Source organism: Neophocaena asiaeorientalis, unplaced genomic scaffold, assembly GCF_003031525.2.
Source record: "Neophocaena asiaeorientalis asiaeorientalis breed wild unplaced genomic scaffold, Neophocaena_asiaeorientalis_V1.1 scaffold297, whole genome shotgun sequence".
Classification (NCBI taxonomy): domain Eukaryota; kingdom Metazoa; phylum Chordata; class Mammalia; order Artiodactyla; family Phocoenidae; genus Neophocaena; species Neophocaena asiaeorientalis.
In genome coordinates, this window is record NW_020175435.1 from 581,730 (window position 1) to 596,689 (window position 14,960).

Below are 14,960 nucleotides of genomic sequence, written 5' to 3' on the forward strand. Positions count from 1 at the left end.
TCTGTAGTTGAGGGCTTTTAGGAGCCCTTGTCCAAAGTCACACCATGTAGAGTCCTGAGCCAGCATTTTCTACTTTAAACTGACTAATTCAGAATCAGCTGAAAAGGGCCCAGGCAGCTACTAGGCCCTGGTCATGGGAACCTTGAGTTAAGTAACATGCTGTTTTGGTCTAGTTCCAGAAAAGCAGGCAAATTAATCCAAACTTCCTTTCACGTGTATAAATGCACAGTGGCAGTTTGCTAGGGAGAGGAAATGTTGGAGAAAATTAACCCTGTTTCCTCCCCAGTGGTGTGAAAAGGTGAGAGAAATATGAGGAAAATTACTCAAAGGAATCTCTTCTTTGTGAATTAAATGTCTTGTTTTTCTAATCGATTAAGTTGTCTTTAACTTGAATATTGGTTTTAGTTCTCTCCGGTCCACTGATTAAGCATGTATTATATATGTGTAAACCTCCCATGGCCTGATTTTCAAGAACCTTGTAATATTTTCAGACTTATGGCATACATGCAGTCCTGGTTTCCTGTCAGATGGGCTCTTTTCTATTTCTGGAACATACTTTCCTAACTCTGTTTCTTTCAGTTTAAATTAACTTAATTTACTTAAAGGTTTTTTCTTAATATCTTTACAATCCTTTTCTATTAGGATCCTGTTGAAATCCTGCCTCCTGCCTGTCTCCTAGAGCCTTGTTTCTCAAAGTGTGGTCCAAGCCATATACCCATAGCACAATATCCAGAAGTACTTGTTAAACAATACAGATTCCTGAGCCCTTCCCTAGATACTCTGATTCAGTAGGTCTGGGGTGGGATTCAGAGATCTGATCTGCAGCCTACCCCTGCTGTAGAGTAGTGTATTTAAAACAAGCTCTGTGTACCTGCAGCATTTAGGTCTAGGGAGTAGTGTATGTAGCATTAAACAACCCAGTGGCCTGCAGTGGAATGGGTGGGTACTTTGAACAAAGGCACATGACTGTCAGCCTGTAGGGTTCATCAGCAGTGGGGATAGCCCATCTGCCCTTGCTTTCTGTACTGATGGAACCCAAGGTCATGTGCTTGCATACACCAATATACCAAAACCTGCCTTCTCTGTTACAGGGGATAGATGTAAAAGACCAAAATGCAACATAAAGAACATCTAGTCTGAATAGGCTCTTGTAGTAATCCAAACCTTGATAATACTTAGATTACTTGTTACTCGACTGTCTTATGTAGGAGAGTTAGTTGCAGAGGAGAGGAAAGACATTAGAGGCTCACAACCCATGTCTTGCTTGGTGACATTGTGAGGCGTTGATGCCTTTGCTGTTTGTGCACGTACTGTTTTTTTGTGAACTAATGATCTTTTTGTTTTTATCTTTTTCTTTCTGCAGAAGTAACAGTGTAATCCTTGCTGATGAAATGGGCCTAGGAAAGACCATCCAGACCATATCATTCCTCTCCTACCTGTTCCACCAACACCAGCTGTATGGCCCCTTTCTTATAGTCGTCCCTTTATCCACCCTCACCTCATGGCAGAGGGAGTTTGAAATCTGGGCACCAGAGATTAACGTAGTGGTTTACATAGGTGACCTGATGAGCAGAAATACGGTGTGTAAACAAAAAGAATTGGGATAGAATCTGTGTTATAAATGTATTTTTGGAAATTGACCTAAAGCCATTATAGCCTTTAGTAAAATTGTGATTCTGACACGGTGCTATGCCCCTGATATTGGGAGATTGATGTATCCCAAAAATACAATTCAGTTAGTCTTAAAAACATATGCTTACTTTGTAAAGAGCCGCAACAGCAGTACATGAATGGGAATCTCTCTTAGTTGGATTGCAGTATTAAGTTTTTCTTTCCCCTGTACTTTCAAGACCACTTTATTTATAAAGGATTATAAGATAGAGTTAATGCCTTGTGGAATGTTAATATTATTTTTGCTATTTGAGCAGAGAGATATTACTGAAGATAATTGAGTTCTTAGAGTTTGTTTCCTAACCTTTTAAAATAGTGAGGTGGCATAACTTACAAGAAAGAAATAAAAGGACAGTGAGCCATTTCAGAGCTGCAGAAAAGAGAATTATCTGTCTGATATCAAAGTTAACTTGAGCATCAGGAACTTAGAACACATGGGCTTAAGTTTGTCTTTGTCTGGCAAATCTTTTTCTTGATAACAACTTTTTTTAAGGTACTTATTATGTGCCAGGCCCTGTGCTGGGTGCTTTATGTATATTACCTATAATCCTTATGATAATCTTCAAAGTAGATGATATTCTTTCCAATCTCCTGTTGAAGAAATTGACTCAGAGAGTTTAACACTTGTCCCCAGGCCACCTGGAATGTGGCAGAGCTGGGATTGGGACAAAGACACGTCTGGTCCCAGACCTTTGCTTTTTTACCACTGTGTGTATGTTGGAATAAACTGTTTCTAGGGGATTGCTTATAATAAGAGCAAGCCATCAGGAGTCCTCAACGTTTGAGAGAGATGTTATAACCATATATTACCATGCTAATGCAAATTCATTTTTATTAAACATTTTCATTAAAATTTTCTAACCTAAACTCTGGCAGACTTCATTGCTCTAATTTTGAGTTTCTAAGTCTATAGGAGTTCTTAAGTTTGTGAATCCATTCGTTAACCATTAAAAAAGTTCTAGATTGTGCAGAATTGCTTCAAGCACTACTGCATTGAAAGGTGAAGACAAAGAAAGTGAACTCTAAAAAACTGTGAAATCAGGGACATTTTCTTTTCTTTCCAGTACTCCTTTTCTTTGTTCTTCTTCCCACTTTGTGGTGAGTCCCTGCAGCTCTCCTTGACTTGTCCTCTAGTTCTTAACTTGACAACCAAGCTGTAGGAGCTCTATCATAGGCCATTGTGCTTGCTGGGTGTCCAGTTAAATACATTATATTATACTTCAGTACGAATGTTAAGTTTTTGTGTTCCTTTGCGTTGACGTGATTTTCATTCATATTAAACTGTATTTTCATCCTGTAAGCCTCCCTTTCCTTTTTCTTGGGGGCCACATCTTTCTGCTGTATGATTAATGAAATTTCTGACCAATCCAGAGGTTGGAATTTGTTTTATTTACTAATAAAAGTATGCCCTACCGAAAGAATGATCAAATTGTATTTCCTTAAGAAAGTTCTCATTCTGGGAGATTCCCTAGATAAGTTCAAGTTACCAGGGTTTTAATTGCTGATGAAATGCATTTTTGTGGTCAAATATATTGGGGGTGGAGGGGGGCAGAGGGAGGTGACAATTTATTTGAATTCTGGCAATAAAGTTTTTGCTGCTCCACGATAGATCTTTTAATTCTAACTCATATTGCTCTATACTTTGGTTGCTTAGGTCAGTTTAGAATGTATAAGGTATTCATTAAATTCTAATCAGATTTAATTTTTATTTGGTATATTGATTGCGTCTGTCATAAGACTTGCTGGTGATATAGAAAGGTAAAGGTAGAAATTATATCTTAATGATTGTTTTCTCTTACAGATACGAGAATATGAATGGATTCACTGTCAGACCAAAAGGCTGAAGTTCAATGCACTTATAACAACATACGAGATCCTCTTAAAAGATAAGGTGTGTAATTGGTAACCAAAAGGCTAAATTTTGGAGTGTGACTTGTCCAAATGATGGGGTCTTTGCCTCCCCCTTGCCATGTTACTTTTCTTTTCGTATTTAAAAAAAGCAAACAAATAAAAAAATCCATGAAGAATATTAAGGTTATTAAAAAATAAACAGAACCTTACAGTTGAAGGGGACCTTGGGTCACCTAAGCCAATTGAATTAAATAGGTGAAAGAAAGGGTATTGAGGCCAGTAACTTACTGGAGATTCTAGTGAGTCATTGGAAGCTGGTCTTGAGTGCCCTCTCAGGTACTTCCCATCTTATTATTAAGCATTTCTCCAGAACAGATGTTGTGTAAGGGTCTCTGAGGAGGAGGACAGAAAAATGAATCTCTTAAAATTATCTCCTTCCCACAGTTACTAAGAAATGTATGTGCCAGGTGATCCCAGGGGTGATAATAAGCATAAACAAGTGCAATTTGGTGGCTCTTGGTGTTTCTGTGCTTCAAGGTTGGGGTGGAGAATAGGCAGAGAAGAATCTTGATTAAGGAGAGACTGCAAAATCATGTATTTTTGTTTTTGTGTTGTTTTTGCCCAGCATACCAGTTTTTGTGTTTTCACTTTGAGGCATGCAGCAAAACCTGGCCTAAAAGACTCCCCTATAGCTTTTAGAGGATGACCTGCTCTTTTGAGTAGACACCAATCTGTTAACTAATGGAATAAATAGAAGAGTCCTGATATACTTTAAGTCAGTGAAGAATAAATGTTTCTATGTATACCTTCGTGGTGGTATTTGTACAGAGATAATTAACACTTGAAAGTACTTTTGGGTTCCCTTCTGACCTGGTGGCTCGTTCTGTTTTGTTTTTACTTTAGACTGTGCTGGGCAGTATTAACTGGGCCTTTCTGGGAGTGGATGAAGCCCATCGGTTGAAGAATGATGACTCTTTATTGTATAAAACTCTGATTGATTTCAAGTCCAACCATAGGCTCCTGATTACGGGGACCCCTCTTCAGAATTCCCTCAAAGAGCTCTGGTCCTTGCTGCACTTTATTATGCCGGAGAAGTAAGCTCCTTCCTATGTGTTTCAAAAGATGCTAGAATGTCTGAAATGCCAATGCTCTTTAACTTTTTTAGTAAACCTTAGGGAAAACAGATGGCATGGTTTGGGGAAAGCAAAGCATTGAAGCAGCAACAAAAGTAGTAAAATGTTTCATAACAAATGATAGAAAGCTCAGAAATCAGTCTGTTAAGAAAGAAAGCATACTGTCTACCAAACATTTGAATCATTTAATGCTTTGGGGGAAATAATTGATAAATAGGAAACGTCACACCTTCTCCCTGTTGTTATAAGGTGATCAATATAATTGAAAAAAAGTATACAAGCTATACAATCTGACAAGTATTAAAAATATCTTAAATCTAACCTTTTGATAACAATAGCACTGGGTTTAGGTCTCATTAAAATCTAACTTAGTAAAGAATTGTGGAATGTCTTTACTGAAAAGATTTTTGTGGGAAAGATGGTATGCACGTTTCATAAAACTTAAAATTATCCATTGGTGTTCAATGATACTTAAAATGAAATCTAAATTCTTTACCCTGATTTGGAATACCCTACTTAGTCTGACCCATCTCATAGCACTTTCTCCATTACTAATTGTGCTCCAGCCATTCTGGCCATCTTTCTGTTCCTTTAACATGCCAAGCATTGCTATTCTTTTTGTCTGGAATGTTTTTTCTCCTTATCTTCATATGGCCAGTCACTTACTAACATCTTTGCCTCAGCTTATATGACCACCTCCTTTTAGAGGTCTCCTCAGACCACTGAACCTCAAGTTCCTTATCAGACATGCTTATCATCTATACCCTGTTTTATTTTCTATATGGCACCTCTCTCTTTTTCATTTATTTCCTCATTCATACCATGTCATTAATTAAATTATGCACTCAGAAGTAGCAGAGATCTTATTTACTTTATTCATCCGTGGTCCACATTGCCTAGAATGGTAACTGGCATGCAGTAAACAGTTAAATTGAGAGTTGTCGAATTGACAGGTAAATGCTCCACAGTTTTGTTTTTTTTTTAATTTAGAAAAGACTTGAGTGCCTACTGTATGCCATAAACTGAACAAGGCGTTTTGGATGGCCTAAGGAACAATAGAGAAATGGTCCCTTTCCCCACGTGTTACCTTTTTTTTTAAATAGCCTATTGGGATATAATTTACTTACCATAAAATGTACCATTGTAAATATACAAATTAATATTTTTTTAGTAAATTTATAGAATTGTGCAACCATCACCATTATCTACTTTTAGAATATTTTCCTCACTGAAAAAAGTTCCCTCTCGTCTGTTTGTAGTTAATCTCTGCCTCAACTTCTAGCCGTAGGCAATCACGAATCAGCTTTAATCTCTAGAGATTTACCTTTTCTAGAAATTTCATCTAAATTGAATCCTAATAAGTAGTCTTTTGATTTTGGCTGCTTTTATTTAGCATAATTTTGAGATTCTCCCATGTTATAGAGTTTATTAGGAGTTATTTTCTTATTATGGAGTGATGTTCCATTGTATGCACGTCCAGTCACCAGTTGATGGATGTTTGGATTGCTTCAGTTTTGGGTTATTTTGTCTTTGTGTGGACGTATGACTAGATCTATAGGAGTGAAATTGCCAGGTTGTTCAGAAAGTATATATTTAACTTAAGAAACTACCGGCTGTTTTCCAAAGAGACTGTACCATTTTATATCCTCAGCAGAAATGTTTGACTTTTCTAGTTTGTCTGTATCATCACCAGTACTTGGTGTATTTGTCAGTCTTTTGGATTCTAGCTCTTCCGGTGGATGTGTAGTGGTATCTCATTGTGTTCTGACTTGCATTTGTATAATGACTAATAATGTTGCACATCTTTTCCTGTGTTCATTAGCCATTTGTATATCTTTGGTGAAATATCTGTTCAAATCTTTTACCCATTTTTCAATTGGAAATTTTGCCTTCTGAGTTGAAGAGGTTTTTATTTTTATTTTTTAAGTAGTCTATATTGAAGTGCTTTATATTAGACTCAGATCTTCTCTAAGTAAAGGCTGTAATACTTCATTTCTCCAATGCAGGTGGATGCCTTTTATCTTTTGCCTTATTGTACTGGCTAGAACCTCCATGTTGAGTAGAATTGGTGGGAGTAGGATGTTACAGACTTTTTGTTAGGTACCCTTTATAAGGTTGAGGAAGTTTTCTTGTAATTCCTAGTGAGTGGTGGATTGAGTGTTGGATTTTGTCATGTGCTGTTCTTTACCTGTTGAGGTGACCATGTGGTTTTTGCTGTTTATTCTACCAGTATGGTATGTAACATTAGTTCCTTTTTAGATTAAGCCAACCTTTTATTCCTGGGATAAATCCGAGTTGGTCAGAATGTTTAAGATTTATGTTACTTGTTTTTAAAATATTTGATTAGGATTCACCAGTGTTGCCTTGTGAGCGTTAGCTTCTGTTTGTGTGAAAATTTTTAATGACTATTTCTGTTTCTAGTTATAGGTCTATTCAGGTTTTCTATTGCATCTTGACTTAGTTTTGTTAATTTGTGTTTTTCTGACAATTTGTTTATTTCATCTAAGTTGTCTAATTTGTTGGCATAAAGCAGTATTTCCTCATAATCCTTTTAATTTTTGAAGGATCAATACTGATCTAAATAATTTTTTGATGATGGCAATTTTGTGTCTCGTCTTTGGTCTTTTTAGGTAAAGCTTTTAACAATTTTGGGGATGTTTTCAAAGAAATCAGCTTTGGACGTTATTTTGGTTTTTTTTTTTCTCTATTTTAGAATTTCATTCTACTCTCATTTTTATTATTGCCTTGCTTTGTTTTTCATTTAATTTTCTTGTTTTCTGTTTTCTTAAGATGGAAGCTTGGATTATTGAGTTAAGTCTCTTTCTTCCTTTTCTCAATATAGGTACTTAAAGGTATAGGTTCCCCCCATGTCCTGCTTTAGCTGCATCCCATAAATGTTGATATCTTGTGTTTTTGTTTTCATTCAGTTTCACCTATTTTTGAATATCTCTTTTGATTTTTTCTTTCATGCATGGCGGTTTTTTTTTTTTTGAGAAGTGTGTTATTTAATTTCCAAATATTTAATTATTTCCCAAATGATCTGTAGTTTACTTTTATCTTAGAGAACATGCTTTAAATGAATTGTTACTTGTTATATGGTCTAGTATGTTTTCTATCTTGGAGAATATATTCCATGTGTACTTGAAAAGAAGAATGTTTATTCTGCTTTTGTTGGGTAGAATTCTGTAAGTGTCCATTAAGTCAACTTGGTTAATAGTCTTCCTTCTGTATCTTTGCTGACTTCATGTCTAGTTGTTCTATCAGTAATTGAGAGTGAAGTATTTTAATATTTAACTACAGTTGTTGAATGACCTACTTTCAGTTCTGTCAGTTTGGGGGTTCTGTTGTTAGGTATGTGCACATTTGTATTTGTTACATATTCCAGATTTATTGACCTTTTAATCATTATTAAATGTCCCTCTTTATCTTTAGTAATATTTCCTGTTCCTTAGGTCTATTTTGATTTTCTTATAGCTCCTCAGCTCTCTTCTGGTATCTGTTTGCATGGAATACTATTTTCCATTGTTTTACTTTGAACCTGTTTATTTGGGTCTAAAATGTGTCTCTTATAGACAGCATACAGTTGGATCTTCCTTTTTTCTCTAGTTAGACAATCTCTGCCTTTTGGTTGGAGTATTTAGTTCATTCACATTTAATGTAATTATGGATATGGTTGGATTTATGTCTGCTATTTTGCTTTTTCCCTCTGTATGTCATATTTCTTTTTTGTTTGTTTCTTTCTTACCGCCGCCTTTTGTTTCAACAAGTAGTTTTTAGTTTTCCATTTAGATTCTTCTGTTAATTGATTTTTTTAAGTTTTATTTTGTAGTGGTTGCTCTAAGGTTTTTAGTATATACATCTTATCACAATTTTCTTAAAATTAATACTGATTTAATTTTGGTAAAATATAGGAACTTTTCTGCATCATAGTTCCATTTTCACCTCCTTCCTTGTGTTGTAAACCTAGGGCATCCGAGCTTCAGTAGTTGTGGCTTGCAGGCTCTAGAATGCAGGCTCAGTAGTTGTGGCACATGGGCTTAGTGGCTCTGAGGCACGTGGGATCTTCCTGGACCAGGGATCGAATCCATGTCCCCTGCCTTGGAAGGCGGATTCTTAACCACTGTACCACCAGGGAAGTTCCTTCACCTTTATTTTTGAAGAGTAGTTTAAGACTCTTCAGAAGATGGATAGAGAAACTTGACTACTCTGATTATGCATACGCTCACTATAGCTGTTAGTAGAACAGGCCTAGACTGTTTCCTTTTTTGCAGGTATCCTCACTATAGTATGCTTCTGAGAGAGGAGGCCCCTCTGCACCCCTGCTCCCTATGCCTTCCCTTAGAACAGGGTTTCTCAACCTTAGCACTATTGACATTTTGGGCTGGATAATTCTTTTTTACAGTGGGGGCTCTCCTTTGCATTATATGATGTTTGACAGCATCCTTGTCCACTACCCACTACATGCCAGAAATGACTCAGTTGGGACAACCAAAAATGTCTTGCAGCATTGCCAAGTGTACCCCAGAGGGGCAAAATTACCACCAGTTGAGAAGCACTACGTGAGCGGGTTCCTCAGGTCTTCCCACATTGCTCATTCTGTCATCCTCCACCCTCCCCACCCCGTCTCACTGCTAATCTTTTGCCTGTCCTGTTTCCTGCTCACCTGGATCCTCTGTTCCTTCCATAGAGCTCTGTTAAGTCAACAGTAGTCACCTTTCTGAGGAGGGAGGCAGTTGCCCCCTTCTCTTTTTGAACATTGTATCCATTCTGTAATGAATACCCTGTCCATCATATATTAGCAGAAGCCCATGTTTTTATAAAGTGTGCTTTTCAAAGGTTATATGTGCTGTAAAACAGATAATGTATAAAAGTTTGGAGACAGTGGGGGTATCAATTATTAGTTATTAATCTTTGTTTTCTGAAATGGATAAGAGAATTTTCATGTATATTACTTTATAGTTTTTATATTGTTTTCTTATATCTAATTTTTGATACACTCTATACGTTTAGCCTCAGATTGTAATAAGAATATGCTATCGTAGAGAGATGATGAAAATGTGTCTCATATCACACGGTTAATAAGTGGGTGGACTGAGTTGAGTTTCTGGTCTTCTGTGACCGAGGCCAATGTCCTTTAAACTTCAAATTCTAAGAGAAATAGTGCATCCTTTATAGCACCATTGAGATGAAGTAAAAGCATTCTACATAGTAGGGATCTTGAGGCACTGTGGGAACATATGTGCTTGATATTTAGAAAAAGAAATGTGATGCCTAGTTTCCTCCAATGAATGATTAGCTAAGATTTGCTCTTCTGTACTTGGCTACTGAAGTGGATGGTAGGGATTTTGGCTCCTAAATGGCCATAATTCATTTTTTGTTGCTGTTAAGCACCTATGGCATTCCACCCAGCATGGGCTACGTTTTGGAAAGAGAGGAACTTTGAATTACTTTTTCTATTAGAGATGATCCTTCAGGTAGTGTCTGCCAAAGTTTTCCATATGGCCAGTTGGATTACTTATTGAAGGATGGATTGGGGTTAGAGATGCACTGTGTGTGTGTGTAAGAGAGGCTTTTCTCTTTGCAAACTTTGTTTTTAAAACATTATTATTTTCAAACATTTTTAAAAAAACATTATTTTTCACAAAGTTGCGTGTATAAGAAGGAACCCCATTAGTTAAGGAGTGGAGATTTTCCTTTATTTCTGCCTGAGCTTACTGTGTGGATGACAAATCCTGTGAAGTATTTTCCCCACCCTTAGCGGTAGTTTCTGAGGTTCATTATGGCTCTATACAACCATTTGTTCTTTTTAAGGAAATGATCCACTGAAGAATTGTTATTGTACAGAAGAGAATTAGGTTTGCTCAGGTAACTTCTGGACTCTCCCCTCCTCAACTGTGATAGGCCGTTGTTCTCAACATCCAAAAGTTAGTCGTCTTTTTAACCAACTAAAATGCTGTTTCCTTTGTGCAGAGTCAGTCTGAGCACCTTTCCTGCATGGCGGCCTTGGCCAGGAGCCTACCCTTACTGTATGTTATTAGTACCCTTATTATAGGTATATATCAGTGAGCCACTTTGTTTTGTATGTAGTATTTTGCAAAGCATGGAGCTTGGTATTAAAGATAGAGCTATGACTACATCAGAGAGTTCAGCTTATAAAGATAATCATGTGCAAATATGTACTTCATGCCCACCCTACAAAATAACTCAGTTTGATAATTTTCAGAGATCTTACCTCTTAGTGTTGAAATCTTTTTTTACTTTTGCTTCTGCTGTCTAGGCCAGTCTGTGAATTTTTTTGCACTTTTCCTTTCACATATTTATCTCATGACTTCTAGTATAACATTCTCACTGCTTTGATTTAATTCTTTTCTTTGCTATTCCTCAGTAGAGTGAGCTTCTATTTTTCTAAAATCCCAAGGTCTGGAAAATTTAAATAATCAAAATTGTTTCTACTTTGGTGAGAGACATGTTAAATACAGAAGTTGATTAACAGGGAAATAACTAAAATAATGACTCTCTAGGCTGTGGTGTGGTATCATTATAAGTTCACCACGATGACCATATACCTTTTATATATGTGGTGTTATAAATTGATGGTTGTCTATTGCAGGGAACAGCAAACTCTTTCTTAAAGAACCTGGTAGTAAACATTTTCAACTTGTAGGCATTATGGTCTCTGTCACAGCTACTTATCTGCTGTATAGACAGAAAGCAACCACAGGTAGTTCATAAACAATTCAATGTGTATATAAAGAAATAGTATCTCATATTAACTCCTTTAATGTAGTAAGAGTACACTAGGTGGGTGAAAATATTTGTTCCCTACAACAGTAGGGGAAGTAAGTCTTGTAAAAAAAAAGTTCATTATTTAAGTTTTGAGACTAGTAAAGTTTTAATTAATTATAATATATGTTACATAAATTAAAACATTCTCTTGAAATTATCTCCCAGTTCTTCAGAAAATGGCCTGATATATAGTGATGGTCCCTCATTTCCAGTTGCCTCATACATTTTGTGTGTGAGATGGTATTAAGATAGCTTAGTTTACATTGTTCCTTTTAATCCTCTTATCAGTTTTAACTCATTTTATTTTATGTTCTTAGAGTATCTTCATAGCAGTGTGACAAAATACAGTTTACTTTAGTTTTGTTGAGCTAGAAGCATTAATTATGTTTTTAGATCTCTACCCCAAAAGATCATTTTGTCTGCTTCTCCGAACACGGTTGTTTCAGGCATTACCAGCTGTCACTAGGGCTGATACTGATGCCCCTAGTGCCTGATGAAATGCTTGGCCATTCATGAGTTCAGAAATGACAATGGCAGCAGACTCTCTTGACATCCTTTAGCCCGGTGACAGTGTTGGCATTTGCTGTCTTTGACTTTCTGTCTTATCAGAGAGCGTATGACATAGCTCTTGGTAATGTCGAGTCACTGAGTTTATTATTCTGGGACTTCACTGGCCTCAGCAGAGCTGGGCCTCCTGGTGTCAGAAAGCAGACCATGGGGCAGCACCTCACCTACTGGACTCCAGTCTGCACACAAAACTAAACAACTTCTTCCCAGTGCTTTGCTGGCTTTCTAGTAGCAAGTCAGAGCATATTTTCCTAAGCCTCATGAAATAAATTTCTTTCAATTTTTATTTTTGAAAGAAATTTGATCATAATGTCCTGTACTGGATTTCTGCCACAAATCCTTTAGTGAACCAAAGATGGTTAAATTAAGATTTAAACAGGAGAAACTTTTATCTGTAGAGTTCAGGCAAAATTATTACGGGTGATAACATTTTAAAATTCATTAATAAATTTTGTGTCCCCAAGTTCTATTAGTATTAAGTTGTATCACTTATATTGCTCTTCTTGTCTGGGGGCTGTCACTTGTTTACTGTCATTATAATCCATTAACTTTTTAATCTATGAGCAGTGAGGATTACTGATGGAAGCTGTATAACTTGTACCTCTGACTAGTGATAGCTGTAATATCACCACTAATTATTCTTTGACCTCTGAATTTTGTTTTCCCAGTAAATTGCAGCTTATTATTTATTTATTTATTTTTGGCTGCATTGGATCTTCCTTGCTGCAGAGCACGGGCTCCAGTAGTTGTGGCACGTGGGCTCTAGAGCACGGGCTCAGTAGTTGTGGTGCACAGGCCTAGTTGTTCCGTGGCATGTGGGAAGTTCCCGGCCCAGGGCTCGAACCCGTGTCCCCTGCACTGGCAGGCGGACTCCCAACCACTGGGCCACCAGGGAAGTCCCCAATTGCAGCTTATTAAAAGATACCTTATGATTAATTTTTCTGCCTAACATTTTATCACAGTAACTTATTATGTTACTTACATACTACTTGCATGATATACTGAAATATTTTGTGAACTCTAGATCCAGTCTCAGAATTGGAAACCTGCTGTTATCTAGTGTAGACTGATGGAATTGATTCAGTTGGTTTTCCCTTGCCTCTTTGTTTTCCCCTCTCTTGTATTCAAGAGCTAGTGACTGATAAAATTTATTTTTCCTTATAGGGAAGACTCATTTTTTTTTAACAGATTTTTTTTCCTATTTGGTTCCTTAAAAAATAAATTTTAGTTGGAAAAATGCTTTTTTTCTTCTTTGTAATTAAGTAACACTATACTATGTCATCTCTAGGTTTGAGTTCTGGGAAGATTTTGAGGAAGACCATGGGAAAGGGAGAGAGAATGGCTATCAGAGTCTTCATAAGGTGCTAGAGCCTTTCCTTCTCCGGAGAGTGAAAAAAGATGTGGAGAAATCCCTTCCTGCCAAAGTGGAACAGATTCTCAGGGTGGAGATGTCAGCCCTACAGAAACAGTATTACAAGTAAGTTACTGGCTGGGTTAAGCCTGAGTGGGATTAGGATCAGTACCAGGGGTACTTCCCTGGTGGTGCAATGGTTAAGAATCTGCCAGCCAATGCAGAGGACATGGGTTCGATCCCTGGTCCGGGAAGATCCCACATGCTGTGAAGCAACTAACCCTGCGAGCCACAACTACTGAAGCCTGTGCACCCTAGAGCCCGTGCTCCACAACAAGAGAAGCCACCGCAATGAGAAACCCATGCACCACAGTGAGGAGTAGCCCCTGCTCGCCACAACTAGAGAAAGACCAAATGCAGCAGTGAAGACCCAGCGCAGCCATAAATAAATAAATAAATAAATTTTTTGTTTTAAAAAAAGATCAGTACCGGGGGGCTCCCCTGGTGGCGCAGTGGTTAAAAATCTGCCTGCCAGTGCAGGGAACATGGGTTCAAGCCCTGGTCTGGGAAGATCCCACATGCCACGGAGCAACTAAGCCCGTGCGCCACAACTACTAAGCCTGTGCTCTAGAGCCTGCAAGCCACAACTACTCAGCCCACGTGCCACAACTACTGAAGCCCGCACGCCTAGAGCCTGTGCTCTGCAGCAAGAGAAGCCACTGCAATGAGAAGCCCATTTACTGCAACGAGTATCCCCCGCTCGCTCGCCGCAACTAGAGAAAGCCTGCGTGCAGCAACAAAGACCCAACGCAGCCAAAAATAAATAAGAAATAAATAAATTAATTAAAAAAAAAAAAGATCAGTACCAGGAAGCCATGAGATATATAACCGACAAATAAACTGCCTTTTCCAATGAAGCCTCAAGACAGACTTAGTAGCAATTTATTTATGGTCAGAAAGAGGAAGATTTACTGTTCTTTCTTTTTTAGGTGAGAATTTGCACAGTACTTTTCATTATCTTAGTGGTCTGAAATATATGTTCTTAGGCTTATCCCCCTACTAATAAACAGGCGTGTTTTACTCATTCTCTTCTCTGCCATTCATTCAGTCATTTGCTTCAAGTTCTGCAACATGCGAGGCATTTTGCTAGATACTGGAAATATGAACGTGAATGGAATGTGTTCCTGTCAGAAGCCTGTTGTTTAGTAGAGAAGACAGACTAGAGACAAATAATACAAAGTGTTGTTTATAACTGAGGCATATGCAGGGGAGTGTGGAAGTTCGGAAGGAAAAGCACTCACCTCTGTACCAAAGGGTGAAGACTCTTTTTTTCTAGCACTCCAAGTGGCATGGGCAGGTTATGGACTTGGTTCAGGTTATAATATGTTAAAGGTAAAATGGTGGGTTTGAGACAGAGGGTGGTATATAAGGTACTTGTCATGAGCTTTCAGTTTTGATGATTTAAAGTTGGATCTGGAATGATTGGAAATAATTGTGTTGTCATGAAAATTACAGTCTTTTAAAGTTAGAGGTCTGGTAATCTTTCTAATGATATTCTTTGCTTTTTTTTTTTTTTTTTTTTTTTTTAACTTTTTTATTGG

The 14,960-nt window shown here is 37.4% G+C and overlaps 1 protein-coding gene across 5 annotated transcripts in view; it reads left to right on the forward strand.

Annotated features, from left to right (window-relative positions):
* CHD2 (chromodomain helicase DNA binding protein 2) overlaps positions 1-14,960 on the forward strand; it is a 117,682-nt gene that overhangs the window by 42,418 nt on the left and 60,304 nt on the right. For all 5 annotated transcript variants that reach the window (XM_024767699.1, XM_024767698.1, XM_024767701.1 and 2 more), the window contains 4 exons: positions 1,364-1,580; positions 3,473-3,562; positions 4,426-4,616; positions 13,297-13,485. In XM_024767699.1, coding sequence (XP_024623467.1) covers positions 1,364-1,580; positions 3,473-3,562; positions 4,426-4,616; positions 13,297-13,485 — 687 coding nt within the window. The remainder of the gene's footprint in view (positions 1-1,363; positions 1,581-3,472; positions 3,563-4,425; positions 4,617-13,296; positions 13,486-14,960) is intronic.